General features: G+C 40.6%; 1 protein-coding gene across 3 annotated transcripts in view; it reads right to left on the reverse strand.

Moving 5' to 3' along the window:
* Window positions 1–222: 222 nt before the first annotated feature.
* Window positions 223–27,627, reverse strand: part of RSAD2 (radical S-adenosyl methionine domain containing 2) — a 34,379-nt gene continuing 6,974 nt past the window's right edge. For 2 of the 3 annotated variants that reach the window (XM_074012425.1, XM_045369851.3), the window contains exons 2-6: window positions 15,059–15,220; window positions 11,445–11,674; window positions 8,270–8,419; window positions 4,906–4,938; window positions 223–2,849 (exon numbers count right to left, since the gene is read on the reverse strand). In XM_074012425.1, coding sequence (XP_073868526.1) covers window positions 2,685–2,849; window positions 4,906–4,938; window positions 8,270–8,419; window positions 11,445–11,674; window positions 15,059–15,218 — 738 coding nt within the window. In that variant the 5' untranslated portion in view covers window positions 15,219–15,220 and the 3' untranslated portion in view covers window positions 223–2,684. Of the gene's footprint in view, window positions 2,850–4,905; window positions 4,939–8,269; window positions 8,420–11,444; window positions 11,675–15,058; window positions 15,221–26,306; window positions 26,674–27,627 lie in introns of those variants that run through there. The other variant, XM_005576618.5, reaches the window with a different exon arrangement.

The following is a 27,627-nucleotide window of genomic DNA, read 5'->3' on the forward strand; positions in this document are numbered from 1 at the left end:
GAAAATTTAAAGCATAACACTATATAGACTGAATTTGAATTTACTGTAATGTTAGAAGTCCTTATTTCTCCCCTTTAAGAGAAATTAACATCTGAATATTTTAAACATTAAGGCCTTGCAAATCCTACCACTACATTAGGCAGTGGTGGCGGGTTGCGGGGCGGGGGGGGCGGGGGGAGGTGGGCGTGGCACGTGAATAATAGTGGACAAAATAGCTGAAAATGTATTAAACATAGCTTACAGTTTTATTTCATTTTACATTACATTTCTCTTTGGGGAAAGAAAAATACAGTTTCCCTCAGCTAGAAAAAAATTCACTCCAACTCAGAAGATTCAAACTTCAAATCCAGATTTGGTTTCAAGTAACACTGATTGAATACCTGCTGTATATCAAACAGTGTCCTTGGGGCTTTCACACATGTGACCCTTCTTAGTTAAACTCTTGTTTTTTTTTTTTTTTTTTTTTCTTGAGATGGAGTCTTGCTCTGTCACCCAGGCTGGAGTGCAGTGGCACTATCTCGGCTCTGCAACCTCTCCCTTCCAGGTTCAAGCAATCCTCCTGCCTGGGCCTTCTGAGTAGCTGGAATCACAGGTGTATGCCACCATGCCTGGCTAATTTTTGTATTTTTAGTGGAAACGGGGTTTCACCATGTTGGCCAGGCTGGTCTCGAACTCCTGACCTCGTGATCCACCCACCTCGGCCTCCCAAAGTGCTGGGATTACAGGCGTGAGCCACCGTGCCGTGAGGATAAGCAAAGTGCACTCATGTTAAGTACAAAATTTATTTTATGTTTATGCTGATTATATGAAGGTCATCATAGCTTAGATACAATCAAAACCCATGGGGAACAACTTTATAATTCATTTTTCTCTTTTCTAACAAAAAAAGTAAATAGGTAAAAAGGAAAATAGAAGACAACCTATCCTATCCTGGATGAGACACGCACATATTTAAATTGAATTATAGTGACTTAAAATTTAAGTAGGAATATATTTTTTTTCTGAGAAACAAAGTTATAAAAACCAAAACTTTCAAAATCACCAAGTCTTGAAAACAGATTATGAAGCAGAATTTCTGGATGGTGTTTAATGACATCAGGCAACATTTAAATGCCACCTAGTGAGGAACACTGAAATTGCAGCTGAATTAAAATGACCTTTTATTTGCCTGGACAACAAAAATTTTCCATGATTTTGCTTTTTTGAAACAATGATAAGAAATTATTTTTTAGGCAATAAGATACTAAGTTATGGCAACAAACTGCATGGGATATTTCCACAAGGAGAGGATTTTGTTCCCTGATCTAGTTTACGTGACATTTTCCCTCACGCTTGCTTTCTCTGAGCTGACTCTTCTTAAACTGACCTAGATGGTAGCTTATTCATTCAAAATATGTTCATTCAAAATGAACATATTCATTCAAAAATATGATATGGTGACATGGATTCACTGACATGAAATCTAGGCACTCTCTCTGCTCTTGCTCACATTCTTCTTCATCCAAGGTTCCAGCGTGATTTTAGGATATCTTATGCCAATCCTGTGTGCCGTCACCTCTCAGAAACGTAGGGACAACCAGCTATTCAACTACACTCCTATTCTTTTGCTTGACAGTCTCATGTGGCCAAATGATAGGTGAACAAAGCAGTACAAGTACTGCGCCCATGTCAACGCCATCATCAAATGGATGATGGTTTTGCGTATCTTGGTTTTGCTCAGGATCTTCGAAGAGAAAGGAATACAACAGGTACCACACATATATAGGTAGCCAGCATTCACGGAACAGCCACCATGCGCAGGGCTGCACCCTTTTTTAAATTGGAGGGAATGGAATCATAAAAGCACAGAACTGTGATATAGCATGATGTACTGGGGAAACTGGAGGTAGACGTTGTTTCTGGAATGGAAACAATGTGCACGTATAAACTGCATGCATGTACACATGTAAATATGTGTTATCTCCTTCTAGGGACTTCTTGAAAATTGGTAGGATTATCATAGCATATGTTCTTGGAAACATCTGTTGACTATTTCTATACTTTACAGTAAAAAGTACAAGACTGCAATGGCATAAAGGCCAAAAAAAAAAAAAAAAAGCATTATAACCAGCAGAAATAATTGAAGCAGATATTTCATAATGTCTCAGATGTGAAAACTGGTATCTGGATATTTAGCAAAATATATTGACTCTGTCAAACGAACAAACCTGGAACAAGAAATGGCTTCAAAATGGAAATACAGAAATCACAGTAAACATTGTTTAAAATGTCAGATCCAAATTAAATATTGCCCCCACAGATATCACTAGAGCTTATTTCTTACAAATGCACCACTGAGCTAAAGGTCAGGTCCTGTGTATAGGGACCTTGTCTAAGCTTTTTTGGGGCCATTATTCCTGTGTGTATTCCCTCTTTTTAGCTAAATCAAACTCAAAAACAGAAGTGCTGTTTCAATAACAACAAGGTTATAAGTCAGTGAAGTAAAGTTCGTGGTTTTCCATTGTCTCAGGATTTGCTCTCCAGGTTATTTATGTGTTCAGTGACCACAGGTAATCAGATGTCATGTGCAGCAGAAGTCAGGTTTTCAACCACTGGGAAACACCAACGGGATAGCACTGCAGACAATGGCAGTCACTCCAGAGGGTTTCCCACTGCTGTGTTGAAGTCTCGTTCCGCTTTCCGCTCTACCAATCCAGCTTCAGATCAGCCTTACTCCATGTGTATTTTCCTCCTCGCTTCAGAAACATCTTTTCATCAAATCCACTGAATTTTATAGCTTCTTCTACACCAACATCCAGGATGGACTTGGAAGGGTCCTTCCGTCCCTTTCTACAGTTCAGAAAGCGCATCTAGAAAATTCATAACAGAAACTGGTATATTTCCATGTGATGAATCCTGTAGAACTCAATCTACAGTATTAATCCCAAATAGCTTTTGATATTCCAGTCATGTCGACAGATATTTTTTGAAATCTGTGGCTGATATTGAACCCCTTGGACCGCATCTCTCTACTCAACCAGCTCATGATCTGGTGGAAGAGGCTGGGCTAAGCATTGTAGACACCTAAGTGCACGATAAACAGAATGATATGCACTCCGCGTGGGCAGATGTAGCTCCACTGGGGGAAGGGGTAATCAGGAGAGGCTTCCCCCAAATGCTGACATCTGAATTATGTGTTGAGATTTTAAATTGGAGGGAATGGTATCATAAAAGCACAGAAGTGTGATATAGCATGATGTACTCGGGAAATTGGAGGTAGACGGTATTTCTGGAATAGAAACGATGTGCATGTATAAAGTGCATGCATGTACACACGTAAATATTAATAAAGGCTTGTTCTGAGAAAGGGAGAGAGGATGTAAAGAAAGGCGCTGCTGAAGCAGGCAGGTGCCAGATCAACAAGAGTCTTCTATGACCTGCTAAGGCTCTTTGTTTTAATCTTATTCCATCCATTTTCATTTGTTTTATTCTGTCCTAGACTACTCTGTAGGCAGAAATGATTTCTTCACACTCCTTACGACCTACACTGAGTGTTTCATAGGAGCACAAGTAATACTTGTTGAAGCAAAATGTTATTCAATTGGTAAAAGCAAATTTTGGTTCAACTATGTGTTTTCCAAATATGTGGAGACCAGCTAGTTTGCTGAGGGATGCTGGTCAAAATCCCTAGTCAATCATAATAATTTCCACTCCAAAAATAAATTGTTTGAATTTTCCTCTCTACCTTGGACCCAGAAACTGAGTATTTTCCTTATCACCTTTTCCCTTATGCTCTATTAAGAAAGCTTATATTGTTAAGAAATGAAATGGCTATAAACACTGATTGGTTAACTTGAAAATAACAAAATACCAGCTGGGCATGGGGGCCCACACCTGGAATCCCAGCATTTAGGGAGGCCCAAGAGTTCAAGACCAGCATGGGCAGCATGGCAAAATCCAATCTCTACAAAAAATACATAAAAATCCAGTTATGTGTGGTAATGCACACCTGCAGTACCAGCTACTTGGGAGGCTGAGGCAGGAGGATCACCTGAGCCCAGGAGGCTGAGGCTGCAGTGAGCCAAGATTGTGCCACTGCCCTCTAGCCTGGATGACACGAAACCCTATCTCAGAAAAAAAAAAAAAAAAAGAAAAAAGAAAAGAAAAGAAAAGAAAACATCAAAAGTGACAGTAAGCATTTCTCCAAAAGACAAATCCAATTTAAATATGGAACTCAAGGTGGCTGGAGCTCATTTCTTTAAAATACGTCTTCAAATGGACTTATTTGTCCTTTGCTAGAAAGAGTGGCAAAGGTTATAGATCTAGAAAAAAAAAAGACAGAGGAAAGGGGGAAGTGATTTGTTTTTCAATTTTGAGAAGCACGGGTTTCCCTCTTCCTTTGGAAGGCAGTGGGGGTAGGAATAATATCAGTGGTGTTTGGAGCAGAACCATAAGCCTCTCCTCACCAAAGCCAAAGTTTATCAATCAGAAGACAAACTGGCTGTGTCTGGTTTCTCCAAGATAATGAGAAGAGTGATATGGTCTTCCTCCAAAGTAGGCTGGATGCTGTATCTCAGGAGAGCCTCCAGCCCAGGACTACATAACAGACGACTTTGTTGTGTGTGATAACAGGTTCCATGTGACATCCACGGAAGCATAGCTATATGGCAGACAATATCACGTGGTGCTCAGTGCAAATCAATGCTGGGACCTGGGGTCAAGCATGTGCTGTTCCAGTGTTTAGCTTCACGTTTGACCCTGAGAAGTGAGGGCTCTAGCATAATCGTAATCACTGACCATCAAACTGAAGTGCTAATTAAGAAGGACAAATAGGTACTAGATAATTATGCTTATGGAACTCAACTCTGCCACTGCTGCTAATTAATTAATTAAGTGATAATTTTATAACTCATTGGAAATACTCACATATTCATCCAGAATAAGGTAGGAGTCTTTCATCTGCAAAGGAGAAGTTAATACAAATTTAGTTTCAGGTGCATTTCTCAGTATGTGAGCTCAACTGTCCACCTGGAGTGTTTGCGTTGTTATTATTTTGGATCCAGCATTTCTCATTTCTTGAGTTGCCTTTGGCATGGCCCTCGCAAGACAAGGCTCTGTTTGTGTGCATTCGGTTTCCAACAGATCACAGCAGGCCTGGATTCTCTGCTCTTTGCTGAAAAGGTCAAGCATCAGAACCTTCTTCCTGAAGGCTTCCCTGACAGTGAACTCCAAGGCAATTTCCCCATCCCTTCACACGTTTGGAGAGCCCTTTTCTTCTTTACATGGTATTTCCAATGACTCTGTCCACCATGTATCTGATTTCCCCCTTTTCAATTTATAGAGCAGAACGCTCTTGAATGCTACTTTTGGGAGCTAAAAGGTGGATTTACCTGAGGATTCTAATATTACCCTAACATGACTTGTCAATAGTTATGCCCTCTATACATATAGAGAAGCTGTACCTGTACTGCTGATGGGAAGGTATTCCTTCTATCCCTATCCTTGTAGATAGGGGTCTGCAAAATTGTTTTCTGTAAAGGACCAGATGGCAAATATTTTCTGCTTAGCAGGCCACACAGTCTGTCACAACTAATCAACTGTGCTTTGCAGCCCAAAAGCCACCACAGATGATACATAAGAAAAATAGCTTGGCTGAGCTCCTCTGAAACTTAATTTATGGGCCCAGAAAAACAGCTTTTACATAATGTTCACAGGTCATAAATACGATTCTTGTTTTAATGTTTTCCCTTATCAACTCTTAACTTGCATCCTGTACTACAACAGGTGGCAGGCCAGACCCGTCCCTGGGGCCAGCGTTTGCCAACTCCTCTGCAGGGGTAGGAGCAGACCTGCTATTGAATGTCTAGTGGGGTACCAGTAGCATTAGCATCATCTGGGAACTAGTTCCAGGTGCAGAGTGGTGGGCCCACCTCAGACCCACTGAGTAAGGGTCTGCCCTTTCACAAGATCCCAGGTGATTTGATGAAGTTTGAAACAAACTGGCTAAAAGGTTCGTGGGCTTTGGGGTCATCAAAATTCAGATTTTGACCCTGATACAAGTCTGGTAAATGAGCACCTACCACTCGGCCTCTTGGTGTATGCAACGGAGATGATAAAACCTGGCTCATGAAGCATTAGTGAAAATGGCGATGAGTCAAAGGGATAACAGTCCCTCTTACAAAGGAGGTACTAACCAGCTTTTCTATAATGTCATATTAACTATTTAATTAAGACGGAGTTTTAAAATATCAAATAAAATAGTGCATAGAGGAAAGCCTCCTCTACCCGCTATCTCTTCTTTTTGATGGTAAAATCCTGTCCGCCATTCCGGGATTTTCTTATTCGTGTTCACTTCAACATTACCTTTTAAACTTGAACCATTTACCTAGAGCCTCAGAAGTCTAAAACATAAGGAATGGATGTCTGCTCTTTGAGTTCCTAGCATTACTTAAGCATATGGGGTAGATTTTCCTGTATGTGTATTTTTGGACGGCAGATGGAGAAGCTGTTTTTAAAATAATAAAGCTAATACTTAAGTTACAAAATTTTAAAGTTCAAAAAGTTAAAAAGGTGAATAAAACGACTCATAATTCCACTACTCCAAGATAACCATAGGAATATGTAGACATGCACTTTTTTTTACACATTAGGCTTAAACCTCAAATTAATTTTGCATACTGTTTTTTATCTGTACCTACTATTATATTATCAGAATTTCTCTTTGTCACTTAAAAATTTTTGGACTATGCTTGTTAGTCAGTGTAACATTTCACTCTGTGAACCTACAGATTTACTCATCCTCTTTATGCTGAATGACAGGCTATCTTTAATTTTTTTGGTATTCTTCTTTTATTTTTTATTTTTTTGTGAGACTGAGTCTCGCTCTGTTGCCCAGGTTGGACTGCAGTGGCATGGTCTCTGCTCACTGCAAGCTCCAACTCCTGGGTTCACACCATTCTCCGGCCTCAGCCTCCCGAGTAGCTGGGACTACAGGCACCCGCCACCACGCCTGGCTAAATTTTTGTATTTTTAGTAGAGACGGGGTTTCACCATGTTAGCAAGGATGGTCTCGATATCCTGACCTCGTGATCTACCCGCCTCGGCCTCTCAACGTGCTGGGATTACAGGCGTGAGCCACCGTGCCCAGCCAGTATTATTCTTAATACTGCAGTAACATATCTTCACATAAATACTTCTCTACATCTGTGAATATTTCATGTTTTAAGGTAGAATTTCTAAATTCAAATATGTGGCTATTTTAAAGGTTATAAAGTTAGCAATTCGTTTTCTAGGAAAGTTGCAATAATTTATACTGTTGCTAACAACATGAACTTGCCTCTTACTGTAACTTTATGCTTCATGTTTTATTTTGTATTTCTTTGAATATAGACAATATCAAATGCCCTTAAAATATTTATTCACCATTTGTTTTTCTTCTGTAAACTATTTATGTCCATTGCATGTTTTGCTTTTTTGGTGTTAATAGATTACTGATTTAAATAACTTTTTATATATAATACTTTATACTATTCAGTATAACATGTTAACATATTTCACTTTTAATTTTATGACATGTGTGACATATATTTTTAATTTTATGGATTCAATTATACTATCAATTTTTTTTAAAGTTTGTATCTTTCATTAATAACGAGGTTCCTTATTAATGGATTTTTTTCTGTAGCTTCTGAGAACACATCTTTAGATCCCCTGCTTCTAGTAATACCTGAGAGTTCCACAGTGTAGACATGCTTTGGCCAACCTTGTTTCATCTGTGTATGAAATTTGTGCTAATAGGATAGATCCAATTGTCATTCCATTAGAAAACTAAACAGGAAACATTTCTTCTATATTCTATGCAACATAACAAAATTATACATAGAGATTATTCAGCTAAATAAAGTGATAATGTTGATATCAATAGAGTGGTATTCGTTAGTTCTTTCTATGTCTAGGGGCTATGTCATACATGTATGACACATAGGGACCTTATACATATATGAATCATATATAAAGAATATCTACATGAATCTATGTACAATTGTATCGTCTGCAAAGTACCACTGTATCCATCATGGATAGAGAAGCTGAAGCTCTCTAAAGACCCTGCAGCTGGGAGGTGGCAGAGCGAATGGCAGCCCTCAGCCCGATCTGCCCTGACATGGCACTCCTGCCATTTCTCACCACGAACCCTTTAAAATAACGATGTGTGGGACCCTTGGCTGAGAGACTTCCCTTTTGGGAGTCAGTCTGAATGTATGATGATAAAACAACTTTTGCTTTATACAACCTTCTGGTTAGATTCAGGCACCAAACAGGACACTTCTTTGTGGCGCTCCAAGAATCTTTCAAATTCTTCATCACCAATAACAAATCTTTCTGCTTCCCTTAGAGCATCTTCTCCACAATTCTCACCCTCAATTAAGAGGCACTGGAACACCTGAAAGGCAATGGTAGCATTTGCTTTGCAGAGAGCTTCCATTATGTTTTCCCCCAAACCTCACTCCCCTTTTACAAGCTTTATTTCTTCTGAGTAAAGAAGACTCTATGAGCTGAGGAACATTCTAGAGAAATATTACTTTGTGGAAATGAAAGCTAGCCCTGAAATTTAGGAATATGCTGTTAGAAGCACAAACATCCTTAAAATATAAACTTTCAAAAACTTGTCTAGATTATGTTTGATTGAGTCTTATAATATTTTCTGACAACAAAATAATGGGTATTTATTGAAAAAATATAAACTATAAAAGAGCATAAAAAATAAATCACGTGTAATCCCATAACCAAGAAAAACACATTTTAAAAACATTGTTTTCTCTGCTGATTTTTTATAAAAGCCTCTAGTGTATGTCTGTTTTTCGCTTAAAACCTAAGAACAGTTTTTCAAAATCATTAATATTCTCTTTTGACAGTCTTTTAAGTGAACAAATGTGTATGTATGATTGTGTAAAGTGTATTATTCTATACATACTACCATCGTTTGAAAATAAAATTCAGTCCTACAAAAGGCAAGAAGTGAAGAGACTTGCCCAAGGTGACAAAGGGTGACAGCTAACCCAAGACAGAGCCAGGACAAGCCCAGATCTAAAGGGTTTCCATGGAAAGGATTATTCTACACAGAATTTCACTAATATCATCATCTGAACCATTCAGATGCCACTGTAGTCAGATGAGAAGGAATTGTCAACACTTCAATGTTGCCTTTTTTGCTCACTCTTTATTTTCCCTTTCTTTTTTGCTCCTCGGTCTTTTGATATTTGCCTCCACTGTCCCCTTGGCTTTTTGCTTTCATGGTTTCTTCCTTAAAAGACTGTGAGCATCTTGGGAGGGATCATCACCCATCCCCATGCCCCATTCAGGCTCAGGGTATGGAGAGGCCTGGCAGGGAGGGAGTGCCCTTCCATGTAGGTTTGAATCATGAGCAGACTTGACTATCAAAGAAGACATACATCACAGGCATTTTTTCCCAGGGACTTTGACTCCAGAATCAGCCAGCTAGAATGGAAGGGCCTCTGTAGGAGAAAACCAAGCTGTAGGAGCTGAAAGGGGAACAATATTGAGGGCGTGGGATTGGGCATGGAAGAGTAGAAGGAGCTCCCTCCTGCCATGCTGCTGGAGCAAGCCTACAGGTCACAACAAAGCCTCCCAATGAGTAATCGTATGCTCAGTGCTGTTGTCCCGGGGACACGGCTGGTGACACCTTCCAGCCCACAGCCTCATGGTGGAGGAGGCAGCCTCAGGAAACCAGGTTCTGAGTGCAATGTACGATTGGACTAAGAACAGGCACCTGATCCAGGAGCATCAATTTACATCAACTGGAAGCCTGCATATATCAACCATCTGGTTTTCCAAACAGGCAGAAGCTAGCCTTCCACCAAGAGTCAGGATCTTGATGGCAAATCTAGAGTGAATCAGATGAATGGAAGCCGGTGTAGGAGTCAAAATATCTGAGAGAAAGGCCATGAGATAGGAGAACACCAAGCTTGGGGAAAAAATACTTACACATCTGAAAAAAGGACGCCAAAAGACAGCAATGAGGAAACAGTAACAGGAAACATGGGGCAGAGGGGAGAGGTGGGGACAAGAGAGGGGCAGGCAGGAAAGTCAATGTCTCTAAGGTAGCTTAGCCCTCCCGCTGGAGCCTCTGCCTTCCTGGTGGATCGTGGTCCTGTTTTTCCTATCAGACCTCTCTCTTTAGCTTTTCTCCAGTTCCTTCTACACCTGGAAATGAGGCTGATATTTCATGTCCTTATACATGTAACCAAAAGTTCAAGTTCAACATACCTATTAAAATTTTTTCAAAGTAGCATCTCCAGCTTCCCCTAACCCATTTCCACATATTACAGGACAGCTTCAGGAAAATGCTAGAATATCCCTTTCCCTCCTCCCTAACTCTATCTGGAATGCTGACATGGGATTAAAAGAAATAGCCAAGGCAGCTTTGAAGGAAAACCTGTTCCTTGTGCAGGCAAGCCCTCTAGTCTGGATGTGGCTTTCTTCTTCAGGTCTTTGCTACCTATGAAAATTCTTTCCATTTTTCAGAGCATAGCCAAATGCCTCCTCCTATACGAAGCCTTCCGCTTAAGCTCAGCCTCTTTTGCCATTTCACGGTATGATAGCACACATAGCTTTCTATTATGTGACTTTTCCCACATCTCTTTTTGTGTGTTTGTGCTAGCACTGCGCTCTGCATCTTACCTTTCATTGCATCTATGCTGGGCTCCAGACACAAGCGCTGGATGGCTATACAAGAGTCCCCAGGACTGCTTGTTAGAAATATATGTTTGTGTAAGCCCTCCCTGCTATGCTTGCCTTCACCATAGGCCTTGTTTCAGGACAGCAGGTATGAGGCCCAAGAAACTGCTTTTAAACAGCCTCCTGAGTTGACTCTGACAAGCAGTCAAAGGTAGAAACCTGGGATTTTAGTCATGCATGTCTGCACACGGTGGGAGCTGCATATACGGAGTTGGCTTGCATGTGTGTGGACTTCAGGCTTTTAGTAGCTGGTAGTGGTGCCAGCCCTAAAGCATGAATCTGGGAGTAAAGGTCCCATTTTGCTACAACTTGGGGATGACTTTACCCCTAATGTCTTCTAGGAATTCACTGCATCAGAATTTATGAGGAACCTGTATCTGTCCATTCATAAGCCAAGAGTTTTAAAAAGAAATGTAGGCTTTCTATGAACATATTATTCCAAACATTTCCAAGCACTGAGCATATTTTTTTATGTTTATCCTCACAATATTTCCAAAGGAAATCATTTCAAGTCTTCAGAAACGGGAAGTAAGGCAAAGAAAAGTACAGTTTTAAGTCTAACAGAGCTGAAAGACCAAGAATCTGACTTCTGGACTGGCTTGCGAGGTTCAGAGTTCTCTTGTGTCAGTATTATTTTCAGTTTCATTGAAAATAGTCATTCCTGAATGTTTTCTTGAAGGAAATCAGCAAAAGCGACCTTGTGTACTTACTTTCCAGCGGACGGGGTTTAGTGCTTTGATCTGTTCCGTCATGTCCTCTTCCACGTTGAAACGATTAATGACAGAATTTATCTTGAAAGCGACTCTATAATCCCTACACCACGTCCTCAGCTTTTGAAGGTTTTCCACATGGTTCTTCTTTCCTTGGCCACGGCCAATAAGGACATTGACTTCCTCATCAAAGCTGTCACAGGAGACAGCGAGAATGTCCAAATATTCACCTGAGGGAAAATGATCATTTTTAAACTTTTCTATCCAAGCACCAAGCCCCTCAGGCTATTATATCTCTTGTGATAAAATATATGTTGTTTTAATTTTTAAAAAGACACTTTTCCTTATACCCACGAAACTCACTGAGATATGAATTATACTTTCTTCTTATGTCAAATAAACTTGAAAAACTAAATATATATGTAAAATAAGGATGCAAATACTTAGTTGATTATTTGAAAACTCTGCACATGTATATGTGTGAGCACTTACTGACATATTTAAATATATCAGGTTTTTCATTTATTCCTGCATACAAAGTATGTAATTTCTGAGGCAGGTAGATATATTTGGATGCCTATAGACTTATTTATGAACAGTTACAAATTTACTTCTTTTTCTTTCCATCACACAGATAAAATTGCTCTGCTGAAGATCCCTAGTATTTTTGCTAAGTTCATCAGCTTCTTCCGGACATCTCCTTAATAGTTGATTCATCATCTAAATATTTAGAAACACTCTATGTGATGTCAATGACAACTGTGTTAGATGCCAAGAAAACCAAGAGAAAGGGAAGCCTGGTGTGGGAATAAAGTGTAAACAGACCCTCCTTGCAACATGGTATGTGAAGAGCTGTGATAGCATGTCATTTCGGGAGTACAGAAAGTGTTCACAATTACCTTCGCTTTGGTTTCCGTCACACTAGCTTCTGCTCCACCTCTCTTATTACCCCTCCAGTTTCCTCTGCTCCTTCATGCCATCCACTTATCTCTTAAGTACAGGCATTCTCGATGGCTGAGTCACTCCTTGCAGTTGATTAAGTCAGAGTTTTCCTAGTTTTGTGACTTTTTAAGAGTTGACTGCTTTTCTTAAAATTACTTTCAAATTATAGAAGCTGGAAATCCCAAAAACTCTTTAAGCAGCTATCCTCTAATATTACAAAAGGAGTCATTTTGACTCCTATTTTGGGCTAATTTTATTTTATCCATATGTAACATATGCCCTCAAAACATCTAGCATAAACCGGAGCCAGAATAAGGCAACTGTCCATGATTTAAAACAACTCGAAACATTCTAAACATTGATCTCAAATAAATTCCTAATGGCATATCACATTGTGAAAAGGCAAGTCACTGAGCACCTGATCTCCAAACAGACCAGAAATTAAGTTCAAAACCAAAAATGCAGAGACTTATCAGTTATGCAAAAGTCAAGACAAGTCATCTGAGATCTGTAAGTCAATTGCTATCTTCTGCCCCCCTTCCAAGTTTTGCTGTATGTCCATGATAACTATCCTCCTGTTCTCAGCTTTTCCTTGCCAAAGCTCTCGGGAAGAAAGATTTAATGGAGCAGATCTGTTTGCTCAGTCCCTATATCTTTCCAGAACCCGGAACCATGGTGGAATCTGGGCCAACCCCTGCATATATGGCGACTACAATATTCTACGTATCATTGGTGAGGTGTATAAACCTGGGGCAATGGAGCATGTTAAATCAACTTGTCAAGACTTCTCAGGATTGTTTAGCCAGATCCACGACTTCCTTGGTTGCATTGTTGGGGTCCTGAGTTTCAGTTCCAATAGCTGGTTACATAGAAGCATGTGCGTAAATGACCAGCCCTGTATAAAGCCTCAGACTCTAAGACTCAAATGGACCTTCCTATGCAAACACATTCCAACTATGTCCCTGTAGTTCACTGCTAGAGAGAAAGTACAACCTGAGGCCTGGGATGGAGAAGGACTCAGGGCCTGTGTCTGGACTCTCTGGACTCTGGTGATATATATATGTCATTACCCTGCTGTTTCTGTTCTGTATCCTTGACTCTAATAAACCCTAGCCATGAGTATAGCAGGCTATTGAGTGTTGGAAGTCCTTCTAGCAAATTACCAAACTTGGCGAGGCAGTGGGGTTCTAAAACAGCTCTCTTCATCCACTCAAGCACATGACCCATCCCTGACCCATTGAGCCAGAGGTGGAAAATTAGCAGCTTATGGGCCAGATAGGCATCTGTATACATTTGTTCCTCACAATGCCTAAAAGTATTTCAAATTATTTATAAATGTTTATAATTGTATATTTTTGATCTATGTTTAATAATTTGAGGATCATCCAAATTATCTTGCTGTACAAAAATCAATGAAACCTCCTAGCTGGCTCTCCGCCCATGCACTATAGGAATAGGGCACAGTGCTTCCTGTCCTCCAGTCTTTGTGGTTTCCTATTGTCTCCAAGCTGCTGACAGTGACTTTTCTTATATGCTTCTAAATTCACTAATTTATACCACTTTCTCCCACAAGCCTGAGAGATTTGACCTGGACGTGCGGCACTGTCCCTGATCTGTACACCACAAAGACACCCTGGATGACTGATCTTAGAGGAAGGGCATTGGCTGGGTACCCACCCAGAAAATCCCGCCAGGTACTCTCCATCACACTGCTTCCTCAGTTTCTTTTTTCTCTCTCTGAGTATGGTTCCCAAAGTTCACTTTTCAACTCAGACCGCATGTGTGACAAAGTGCCTCCCTTCACTACCGTTTCGGTTTTACACACTGCCTTGTAGGCCTTTCCTGATTCACCTGCACCTGACACCTTGACTCTTCTCTACCTTCTTAACCCTTATCAGATGGACCCTCCAACCCACATCCACAGCGTCCCTCCCCCACAGTCCATGTCCGCACCATCACAGATGGTGTACCAGAGATGTCTCAGCAACATCCTCAACAGATTATAAATGCAGCTTGACTTGGAAAGACTTCAAGTCTCGAACAGCTCATATAAACAAGAACAGAGAATTTTACTATAACAGGTTACACCTGTTTCCCAACATGACAGTCCATATAAGAAGAGCTAATGTTTTCCAAGCCCTTGCTAAGTTTCAAGCACTGCTCTATGGACATGACATCTGCTGAAAACTGCGAGGAATCTCAGCAGACTTAGAATTCAGCGGTTCTTAATTCTGGCTACACGGTAGAATCCCTTGGAGCTCCCCATATTGGCCAATCCACACACCACGAGGTTCTGATACAATTAGTCTATGGATCCAGTCCAGTCCCAACAGAGATATTTTATTACAAAGCTGTCAAATGTGTTAATTTTCCTACCTAGTGTCTAAACTAAGGCCATAGATCTTGTATTTGCTAAATTGCAATGTACAAGATAGTCATCTCAGTAATAAGGTCTATTATCTAACTTGCCAAACTTGTTTACTGAGAGCCCTAAGGAAGTAAAACTGCCATAATGCCGTGCACAGCTTGAAAAGCGATTAGAGTTAGCAAGATTAGTTTTTCCTCCCTTCCAGTTCTCCTCAGCAGGTCTGGCTGAAGGCCCAGGATGGAAGGAAATACAAGAACCAACAATAACAATAGCAGTAAGGAGAGTGCCATCCCATGAAGCACACCATAATTCTGGAACCACCTCTCCCGGATCAGGCTTCCATTGCTCACGATGCTCACGCTGGGCAGCTGCAGCTCTGTTTTGCAGAACTTCACCAACTTGCCCAGGTATTCTCCCCGGTCGTGAAGAAATGGCTCTCCACCTGAAAAGTTGATCTTCTCCATACCTGTGCAAGGTGATACATGAATTTTACCACTTCACAAATATGCATTATTATTTTAATAGCAAAAGTAATATTTTCTCAATGTAAAAAAAAGAAATAAAATTTTCTCATTATCTTCCCCTCCCCTAACCCTAGTTCTCAACACCAATCCCACCCAATGGGAATAGCGTATGTTTAATTCGGGGTCTAAACAGGGATGCAGGGAATTGGTTACACAGATGAACAGAATTGCTCAGACACCAAAGGGTACAATGAGGCAGCACCAGGATTTGCAAAGCAGAAAGCCATATCCCTGCCATGTGGCGTGACTGTCCACAGGCCAGCTGCCAGCCTGGGAATAACACTCCTCCTCATTCTGCGTTTCCCATCCCCACTCCTTGTCCTGGATTCCGTGTCGCCCTCTCTCTTGGGCTACTCCCTTATTTTAGAAAATCCCTTTACAGGCTTCCTGAAAAAAATGTAAAAGCAGGAATCTGGAACTTATATTACTGGAATATTGGAGTTTCTAAATTTAACTACTATTTTCTTATCATCTTCCTTTCTATATCTATCCTGATTTTTTGGTCTCATTTTGGCAAGACTTTGCCTTTTCGTCTTTCTATTAAGATTTTAATTTTAGAAACCCCATTTTTAGTTCCCCAGACACTTCCATATTCTGACTATTCCTTTCCAGGCATTCTATTCTTGTTTCATATATGCAATTCTTTCTCTTATCTCTCTGCAATTACTAGTTATAGTTTTTTTTGGAAGTTTTCTTCTTCCTACATCCTCTCTGGGTATTTGTTTTGGTGTCTGCCTTTTCTTTTGATGTTTTTATTTGTTCATTTAAATTTCAGTGTGGCACAAAATAAGTGAATGGAATTTATGTGATGAAGGGAGGGGCTGGTCCAAAGGAGGGTTTCACTAGAGAGAGACAGAGAGGTAAACCGGTTTATTCACAGAAAAACCTCCAACTGCTAATATCCTTGGTCTTTACTTTGGGGTCATTTTGTTTTCTCAGATAAGAACATCTGTCTCTTGCATGTGTTACACACCCACCTGCCTGCATTCTAGGAGGATGGAGTCTATGCGTTACACATCCACCTGCCTGCATTCTAGGAGGATGGGGTCTACGTTTACACATCTGCCTGCCTGTGTTCTAGGAGGATGGGCTTGTGCGTTATACAGCCACCTGCCTGCATTCTAGGAGGATGGATCTATGCGTTACACACCTGCCTGCCTGCATTCTAGGAAGATGGGCCTTTGTGCCATACACCTGCCAGTCTGCGTTCTAGAAGGACAGGCCGATGCGTCATACACCTGCCTGCCTGCATTCTAGGAGAGTGAGCCTGTGCAAACCTCTTTTTGGTCTCTCTTAATCTGTATCTGGTCTCACCATACATCACCCAAGGTAATATGGTTAAAGCTTTCAACCCTTAAATAACCCATGGGGAAGGAATTATTATCTGGTTTTTAGTGCAAGAATTGAAGCCAAGAAAGGTTAAACAACTTGCTGAAGATCATAAGACAAGAGAAAAGTAGAGCTAAGGTACATGCCTAGATCCAAAGCCTGGAGTCTTTATAAGTAGAGAAGCCTCCAGGCTGGTGTGCCTGGAACAGTTTTGTTTTGTTTAAACAAAACAGTATCTGTGAGTTTTAGTGCCCCCTTTCACGCTCAGACGTCTCTATGATTGGACAGTGAGACATTATACCACCTATTTATGATCCATCATGCTGGGAGGCAGCTCGAGTGACGCTCATTATAACCCGAAAACCAAATAAAACATAATTACCTAAGTAGTGTGGTGACGTAGTGGCAGATAAACTGTAGAAAGTAAGACAGGGGCCTGGCCAGTGGCACAGAACTGCTAACAATTTTGAGGACTATATTTAGAAGGGATGGAAGAATAAGGAAATGGAAGGAATAGAATTTAGAGGCATAGTTAAGATCTTAGACAAGGAGTAATTGATTTACAATAGTGTTAACATGCACGAGTGATCATATTACAGCCCAGATCTGATGCTCATTATTTTTAATTCTATTCAGTCTTTCTGAATAGAATTTCAAAACAGTTTAAAAGCCAGAAAAGTAAATAGTATATTTTAGAAGCATCTTTAGCCAGAATAGTAAATTTTAATTTTAAATACAATATATAAAATATATATTAAAATTTAAATTTCAATGTAAATGTAAACCTTTAATTACCACTGACAGAGCAGGAACATCATCATCTCAGACAAACACCACCACTTCAAGTTCCAGCTCCCTTTCTAGCCTTATGCATTTTAAGGAAGTCACTTCTCTTCTAACTACAAGCAGCCAGAAAGAGCAGACAGTAAAACACAGATAAGACAGCTTGGGCACAGAGGGAGGTTGAGGGAAGTCTCTTAGGTAACTGCCAAACTTCATTCTCATACAATGGGCCCCAGTAAAACAGTGGGCCTTAATAAGCACATTCGTTTCTCTTCAGTGCTCTAAGACAGGGAAGCTAAAAGCAGATTCAAGGTGGGTATGCCTGCAGCTGCAGGAAGATGTATGGTAACAGACACACAACTCTCCTTCCCAGATAAACACAACAAAGAGAAACAGAAGCAGTCCAAGCCTCTAATAAACTTTCCCACCCTAAATCCTTAAAACTCTTGGTCTGTAAGAGAATGGGCTCTGACCTAACTCAGCCACAAGCCCCTATCAGGTTTGTTTTCTCTAAAATAAACCTGTCCTTGACTGTGGAGCCACCTTTTGTGATTCTTTCCTCTTTCTTTAATTCCTACATCCAAAAAAATAGGTTTCCTCCATTACGTAGAAATCTCTCTTACAGGAAAATACAACCTACATTATCCTGTAAGCAGTTTAATTAACTTTGGTTTTATTTACTTAAAACAAGAGGATATAATATAAAAGTATTAATTATAACTATTAATAATTTATCTTTGGGGGGGCGGAGCAAGATGGCCGAATAGGAACAGCTCCAGTCTCCAACTCCCAGCGCGAGCGACACAGAAGACCGGTGATTTCTGCATTTTCAACTGAGGTACTGGGTTCATCTCACTGGGGAGTGCCGGACGATCGGTGCTGGTCAGCTGCTGCAGCCCGACCAGCGAGAGCTGAAGCAGGGCGAGGTATCGCCTCACCTGGGAAGCGCAAGGGGGAAGGGAATCCCTTTTCCTAGCCAGGGGAACTGAGACACACAACACCTGGAAAATCGGGTAACTCCCACCCCAATACTGCGCTTTAAGCAAACAGGCACACCAGGAGATCATATCCCACACCTGGCCGGGAGGGTCCCACGCCCACGGAGCCTCCCTCATTGCTAGCACAGCAATCTGTGATCTACCGGCAAGGCAGCAGCGAGGCTGGGGGAGGGGCGCCCACCATTGCTGAGGCTTAAGTAGGTAAACAAAGCTGCTGGGAAGCTCAAACTGGGTGGAGCTCACAGCAGCTCAAGGAAACCTGCCTGTCTCTGTAGACTCCACCTCTGGGGACAGGGCACAGTAAACAATAACAAACACAGCAGAAGCCTCTGCAGACGCAAACGACTCTGTCTGACAGCTTTGAAGAGAGCAGTGGATCTCCCAACACGGAGGTTGAGATCTGAGAAGGGACAGACTCCCTGCTCAAGTGGGTCCCTGACCTCTGAGTAGCCTAACTGGGAGACATCCCCCACTAGGGGCAGTCTGACACCCCACACCTCACAGGGTGGAGTACACCCCTGAGAGGAAGCTTCCAAAGCAAGAATCAGACAGGTACACTCGCTGTTCAGAAATATTCTATCTTCTGCAGCCTCTGCTGCTGATACCCAGGCAAACAGGGTCTGGAGTGGACCTCAAGCAATCTCCAACAGACCTACAGCTGAGGGTCCTGACTGTTAGAAGGAAAACTATCAAACAGGAAGGACACCTACACCAAAACCCCATCAGTACATCACCATCATCAAAGACCAGAGGCAGATAAAACCACAAAGATGGGGAAAAGGCAGGGCAGAAAAGCTGGAAATTCAAAAAATAAAGAGTGCATCTCCCCCGGCAAAGGAGCGCAGCTCATCGCCAGCAACGGATCAAAGCTGGACGGAGAATGACTTTGACAAGATGAGAGAAGAAGGCTTCAGTCCATCAAATTTCTCAGAGCTAAAGGAGGAATTATGTACCCAGCGTAAAGAAACTAAAAATCTTGAAAAAAAAGTGGAAGAATTGATGGCTAGAGTAATTAATGCAGAGAAGGTCATAAACGAAATGAAAGAGATGAAAACCATGACACGAGAAATACGTGACAAATGCACAAGTTTCAGTAACCGACTCGATCAACTGGAAGAAAGAGTATCAGCAATTGAGGATCAAATGAATGAAATGAAGCGAGAAGAGAAACCAAAAGAAAAAAGAAGAAAAAGAAATGAACAAAGCCTGCAAGAAGTATGGGATTATGTAAAAAGACCAAATCTACGTCTGATTGGGGTGCCTGAAAGTGAGGGGGAAAATGGAACCAAGTTGGAAAACACTCTTCAGGATATCATCCAGGAGAACTTCCCCAACCTAGTAGGGCAGGCCAACATTCAAATCCAGGAAATACAGAGAACGCCACAAAGATACTCCTCGAGAAGAGCAACTCCAAGACACATAATTGCCAGATTCACCAAAGTTGAAATGAAGGAAAAAATCTTAAGGGCAGCCAGAGAGAAAGGTCGGGTTACCCACAAAGGGAAGCCCATCAGACTAATAGCAGATCTCTCCGCAGAAACTCTACAAGCCAGAAGAGAGTGGGGGCCAATATTCAACATTCTTAAAGAAAAGAATTTTAAACCCAGAATTTCATATCCAGCCAAACTAAGTTTCATAAGTGAAGGAGAAATAAAATCCTTTACAGATAAGCAAATGCTTAGAGATTTTGTCACCACTAGGCCTGCCTTACAAGAGACCCTGAAGGAAGCACTAAACATGGAAAGGAACAACCGGTACCAGCCATTGCAAAAACATGCCAAAATGTAAAGACCATCGAGGCTAGGAAGAAACTGCATCAACTAACGAGCAAAATAACCAGTTAATATCATAATGGCAGGATCAAGTTCACACATAACAATCTTAACCTTAAATGTAAATGGACTAAATGCTCCAATTAAAAGACACAGACTGGCAAACTAGATAAAGAGTCAAGACCCATCAGTCTGCTGTATTCAGGAGACCCATCTCACATGCAGAGACATACATAGGCTCAAAATAAAGGGATGGAGGAAGATTTACCAAGCAAATGGAGAACAAAAAAAAGCGGGGGTTGCAATACTAGTCTCTGATAAAACAGACTTTAAACCATCAAGGATCAAAAGAGACAAAGAAGGCCATTACATAATGGTAAAGGGATCAATTCAACAGGAAGAGCTAACTATCCTAAATATATATGCACCCAATACAGGAGCACCCAGATTCATCAAGCAAGTCCTTAGAGACTTACAAAGAGACTTAGACTCCCATACAATAATAATGGGAGACTTCAACACTCCACTGTCAACATTAGACAGATCAACGAGACAGAAAGTTAACAAGGATATCCAGGAATTGAACTCATCTCTGCAGCAAGCAGACCTAATAGACATCTATAGAACTCTCCACCCCAAATCAACAGAATATACATTCTTCTCAGCACCACATCGTACTTACTCCAAAATTGACCACGTAATTGGAAGTAAAGCACTCCTCAGCAAATGTACAAGAACAGAAATTATAACAAACTGTCTCTCAGACTACAGTGCAATCAAACTAGAACTCAGGACTAAGAAACTCAATCAAAACCGCTCAACTACATGGAAACTGAACAACCTGCTCCTGAATGACTACTGGAGACATAACGAAATGACGGCAGAAATAAAGATGTTCTTTGAAACCAATGAGAACAAAGATACAACATACCAGAATCTCTGGGACACATTTAAAGCAGTGTGTAGAGGGAAATTTATAGCACTAAATGCCCACAAGAGAAAGCAGGAAAGATCTAAAATTGACACTCTAACATCGCAATTAAAAGAACTAGAGAAGCAAGAGCAAACACATTCGAAAGCTAGCAGAAGGCAAGAAATAACTAAGATCAGAGCAGAACTGAAGGAGATAGAGACACAAAAAACCCTCCAAAAAATCAATGAATCCAGGAGTTGGTTTTTTGAAAAGATCAACAAAATTGACAGACCACTAGCAAGACTAATAAAGAAGAAAAGAGAGAAGAATCAAATTGACGCAATTAAAAATGATAAAGGGGATATCACAACCGACCCCACAGAAATACAAACTACCATCAGAGAATACTATAAACACCTCTACGCAAATAAACTGGAAAATCTAGAAGAAATGGATAATTTCCTGGACACTTACACTCTTCCAAGACTAAACCAGGAAGAAGTTGAATCCCTGAATAGACCAATAGTAGGCTCTGAAATTGAGGCAATAATTAATAGCCTACCAACCAAAAAAAGTCCAGGACCAGATGGATTCACAGCTGAATTCTACCAGAGGTACAAGGAGGAGTTGGTACCATCCCTTCTGAAACTATTCCAATCAATAGAAAAAGAGGGAATCCTCCCTAACTCATTTTATGAGGCCAACATCATCCTGATACCAAAGCCTGGCAGAGACACAACAAAAAAAGAGAATTTTAGACCAATATCCCTGATGAACATCGATGCAAAAATCCTCAATAAAATACTGGCAAACCGGATTCAGCAACACATCAAAAAGCTTATCCACCATGATCAAGTGGGCTCCATCCCTGGGATGCAAGGCTGGTTCAACATTTGCAAATCAATAAACATAATCCAGCATATAAACAGAACCAAAGACAAGAACCACATGATTATCTCAATAGATGCAGAAAAGGCTTTTGACAAAATTCAACAGCCCTTCATGGTAAAAATGCTCAATAAATTCGGTATTGATGGAACGTACCTCAAAATAATAAGAGCTATTTATGACAAACCCACAGCCAATATCATACTGAATGGGCAAAAACTGGAAAAATTCCCTTTGAAAACTGGCACAAGACAGGGATGCCCTCTCTCACCACTCCTATTCAACATAGTGTTGGAAGTTCTGGCTAGGGCAATTAGGCAAGAGAAAGAAATCAAGGGTATTCAGTTAGGAAAAGAAGAAGTCAAATTGTCCCTCTTTGCAGATGACATGATTGTATATTTAGAAAACCCCATTGTCTCAGCCCAAAATCTCCTTAAGCTGATAAGCAACTTCAGCAAAGTCTCAGGATACAAAATTAATGTGCAAAAATCACAAGCATTCATATACACCAGTAACAGACAAACAGAGAGCCAAATCAGGAATGAACTTCCATTCACAATTGCTTCAAAGAGAATAAAATACCTAGGAATCCAACTTACAAGGGATGTAAAGGACCTCTTCAAGGAGAACTACAAACCACTGCTCAGTGAAATAAAAGAGGACACAAACAAATGGAAGAACATACCATGCTCATGGATAGGAAGAATCAATATCGTGAAAATGGCCATACTGCCCAAGGTAATTTATAGATTCAATGCCATCCCCATCAAGCTACCAATGAGTTTCTTCACAGAATTGGAAAAAACTGCTTTAAAGTTCATATGGAACCAAAAAAGAGCCCGCATCTCCAAGACAATCCTAAGTCAAAAGAACAAAGCTGGAGGCATCACACTACCTGACTTCAAACTATACTACAAGGCTACAGTAACCAAAACAGCATGGTACTGGTACCAAAACAGAGATATAGACCAATGAACAGAACAGAGTCCTCAGAAATAATACCACACATCTACAGCCATCTGATCTTTGACAAACCTGACAAAAACAAGAAATGGGGAAAGGATTCCCTATTTAATAAATGGTGCTGGGAAAATTGGCTAGCCATAAGTAGAAAGCTGAAACTGGATCCTTTCCTTACTCCTTATACGAAAATTAATTCAAGATGGATTAGAGACTTAAATGTTAGACCTAATACCATAAAAATCCTAGAGGAAAACCTAGGTAGTACCATTCAGGACATAGGCATGGGTAAAGACTTCATGTCTAAAACACCAAAAGCAACAGCAGCAAAAGCCAAAATTGACAAATGGGATCTAATTAAACTAAAGAGCTTCTGCACAGCAAAAGAAACTACCATCAGAGTGAACAGGCAACCTACACAATGGGAGAAAATTTTTGCAATCTACTCATCTGACAAAGGGCTAATATCCAGAACCTACAAAGAACTCAAACAAATTTACAAGAAAAAAGCAAACAACCCCATCAAAAAGTGGGCAAAGGATATGAACAGACATTTCTCAAAAGAAGACATTCATACAGCCAACAGACACATGAAAAAATGCTCATCATCACTGGCCATCAGAGAAATGCAAATCAAAACCACAATGAGATACCATCTCACACCAGTTAGAATGGCGATCATTAAAAAGTCAGGAAACAACGGGTGCTGGAGAGGATGTGGAGAAATAGGAACGCTTTTACACTGTTGGTGGGATTGTAAACTAGTTCAACCATTATGGAAAACAGTATGGCGATTCCTCAAGGATCTAGAACTAGATGTACCATATGACCCAGCCATCCCATTACTGGGTATATACCCAAAGGATTGTAAATTATGCTGCTATAAAGACACATGCACACGTATGTATATTGCAGCACTATTCACAATAGCAAAGACTTGGAATCAACCCAAATGTCCATCAGTGACAGATTGGATTAAGAAAATGTGGCACATATACACCATGGAATACTATGCAGCCATAAAAAAGGATGAGTTTGTGTCCTTTGTAGGGACATGGATGCAGCTGGAAACCATCATTCTTAGCAAACTATCACAAGAACAGAAAACCAAACACCGCATGTTCTCACTCATAGGTGGGAACTGAACAATGAGATCACTTGGACTCAGGAAGGGGAACATCACACACAGGGGCCTATCATGGGGAGGGGGGAGGGGGGAGGGATTGCATTGGGAGTTATACCTGATGTAAATGACGAGTTGATGGGTGCAGCACACCAACATGGCACAAGTATACATATGTAACAAACCTGCACGTTATGCACATGTACCCTACAACTTAAAGTATAATAATAATAAATAAATTAAAAAAAAAAAAAAAGAAAAGAAAAATGCTGCAGTGAGCATGGGTGTGCAAATATCTCTGAGGCCCTGCTTTTAATTCTTTTAGGTATATACCCAGAAGTAGAGTTACTGAATCATATGGTAATTCTATTTTTAATTTTTTTGAGGAACTGCAATACAGTTTTCCATAATGGCTGTACCGTTTTTTATTCCCATCAACAGTGCACAGGCTTCTAATTTCTCTACATTCTTACCAACACTTGTTATTTTCTGTATTCTTAAAATATACTGTCCATCCTAAAATATGAAGTGATGTGAAGTGGTATCTTATTGTAGTTTTGATTTGCATTTCCCTAGGTGATTAGAAATGTTGAAAATCTTTTCATATTCTTAATTTCATTTGTATATCTGTTTTGAAGAAATGTCTTTTCAAGTCCATTGCTCATATTTTAATTACATTGTTTTTTGTTGTTGAATTGGAGAATTTTTAAAAATATAATTCATATAATTATCCCATTTCAGATATGTGACTTGCAAGTATTTTCTCCCATTCCTTGGGTTACCTTTTCATTCTGTTGATAATGTACTTTAATAAACACAACTGTTTATTTTGATTAAAAAAAATTATCTTTTATGACACAATACATGAACATTCACTTGTTTGTGCCTTGTACCAACTTTTGAGATTGGTTTATCAGTTATCATTATTATCTAAAGATAATTTTAAAGATCATGGAACTGATACTCAGAAAAGCTAAATGTCTTGACAAGTCTAGAAAATGTTAGAGCAGAAACTCAAACCCTGGCCTTCTGAATGAAAGTCGAAATTTCACTCGACATGTCTCCTTATTCACTCACTCATGCATTCATTCATTTATCTAAAACATTTCTTAAGCCTCTATTACATTCTAGACATTCTGCCAGGCATGAAGATACACAGGAGGGTAAAATTCAACCTTGGAATACAATTTCTTTGAGGAACCAGATATTTAAAAAAAAAAAAAAAACTGAACAAAATAGTACATTTTAAAAAGCTGCAAGACACATTTGTAGCAAGTGCCATGAGTTCACAAGTGAAAAGTAAAGGGCATAATTATGGCTGCAGAGAACCAAGGAGAATTCAAAGGAGCTTTGAAAGTTCATCAACAAAGATTTGAGGACAGACATTCTAGGAAGAGACAACAATATGACCATTGTCTTAGCGATTTTGGTGTTTGGAGAAAATGAGTGTGACTGTTTTGTGAAATTCATCAGGATGCACACCCAGAATATGTGTAATATGGTGCATGTATGCTATGCTTTCGTTAAAAAGTTAAACAAGGAGGGAAAGAAGCTAGAGATGTTGCTGAAGTTACTAGCTGAGAAGGTACTCTAAGAAAGACAGGAAGACAAGGATGGTAGGAAGAACAGATCTGGAGTGGAAGATGTTGCATTCGAAGGTCACATGCTGAGTACTCTCCAAGATGCTGCCAGTTACTAACGTGGTGATACTCAGTAAGCATTCTTGAGAGCTAAGTCCTTGACATATTTGCCAAAAAAATTGTAAGGCTTCCTATTAAAAGAATATACACAAACTCAAATATAAGATTCAACCGCTGCTGTTTTTACGTCAAAGTTTTTGTTTTTGTTTCCAACTTTCCTAATTATTAATAACTGTTTCTAGAAAACCCAAATTCATTAGTGTTGTGGGCAAACTCAGAAAGTGGTACAATCTTCCCAAACCGCCTCTTTCCAAACACCGAGTGTAACAGGGACCTGCCCTTTGCATAGACCCCTGCTCACTTCCAAGTGGCAGGAGGGACAAGTTTGCTCCACAAATCCCCTGCTCCAGGCCAACTCTGGGATTTAGGAAGGACTAGGTGCCCACTCCAAAATTCACTGAATTATTTTCTCCTAGGACAACATGCTCACCGTGCAATGGCAAATGGTGACCTTGAGTTTTGGAGAAGCTCACCAGCTTGTGTGTGCCCCCAGCCCCTTCTCGCCTTACCCTACTGCCGAATGGTTGAGAATCCTGATTTCTGTCTGGGACCATAGACTCACCAGCTTCCTTAAGCAAAAGCAATCCCCTCTTTGCTTCCTCAAGGGGCAGCACAAAGGATGTTTTGGCTGTGTGGAAACAGAAGCCGCATTTGTAGTTGCACTGGCGAGTGAAGTGATAGTTGACGCTGGTTGGGGTGGTGGACAGAGGAGGGTCCTCTTCCTCCTCTTTGGTCTCATCTGGCTCTCTCCAGACCAGCTGCTGCTTTGTCCTCTTGGAAGCTAGCAGCCAGGTTGCCCTCAGCCAGCAGAACAGCGGGACAAGGCTCCTCCACAGAGAGCTCAGAGGTTGCCTGAACACACTCAGGAGCTTCCCAGCAAAAGCAGCAGGCGTGAGTACCCACATGGTGGCAGACACCCGGAGCACAGCAGTCCCTGTATGCCGGGGACTCTCTTTATATAGGGGTGGAAATCAGCAGTCTCTGAGCAACCTGTCATGGGGAGCAGGACACACCTTCTTTGACCAACACTCAGTTGAGTTAGAGTTTCGATTTTTCACACACGAAAGTGAAAGTTGAAACAGGGCCAAGACTGAAGTCTAGAGATCGAGACCAGCATTCCTGGTTTCTCTACTCACGGCTGCCTCAGACCACTTGTATTATAACAGTCTCTCTAGCTTGATGTAGTTACAGATGAGGATAGCAGTCTCTATCAATATCTAGCTTTCTGTCTGATAGAGATAGACACAGGTGCATTGATCAGCACGCTTTGTACTTGTTGCATTGCTTTCTCTTGACATAGCCAAGTAATAGTTTTTGCTCCATCATAGTGGGGGGGGGGGGTCCTCAGGAAAAGTTTCTTTTTAGAGCCAAATAATAAACAGACTGATTGGCTGGTGGAGGATGAGTACAGGATCATTCACCTCAAGACCCCTTTCAGATCACAGTAAAAACGCATGGAACAAAAATTGAATTTATGTCTTAGTCCATTAGCTATTCAGCCTAATGTATGCAAGGTGACAGTGTTAGAATTTAGGTATTTACATCTTCCTGTATTTTGATATCATTTTTTATAGATGCTTTTAGTTAGAGGAAATCCAGTGCTTTTCTAAGATGCTTCCTAGTTGGTGAGAATTACTGCGACCCATCGTTTATTTATCTTTACAGTTTTCTTAGAAAGCCTTGTTGACCTTTTTACTGAAATCTTCCTTTTAGCCGTCTTTCATCAGAGCTGTGTGTGTGTGGTCTTGTGCTTTCATGACACCTGTAGAAAGCTGGAAGAGTCCTAGTAGCTGAACTTCCAGAGCCACAAATCATGTAGCTGGGTGACTTTGAGTAAGTGACTTCATTTCTCTGGATTTCCATTTCTTTATCAGCAAAGCCGC

Source organism: Macaca fascicularis, chromosome 13 (genome assembly GCF_037993035.2).
Source record: "Macaca fascicularis isolate 582-1 chromosome 13, T2T-MFA8v1.1".
NCBI lineage: Eukaryota > Metazoa > Chordata > Mammalia > Primates > Cercopithecidae > Macaca > Macaca fascicularis.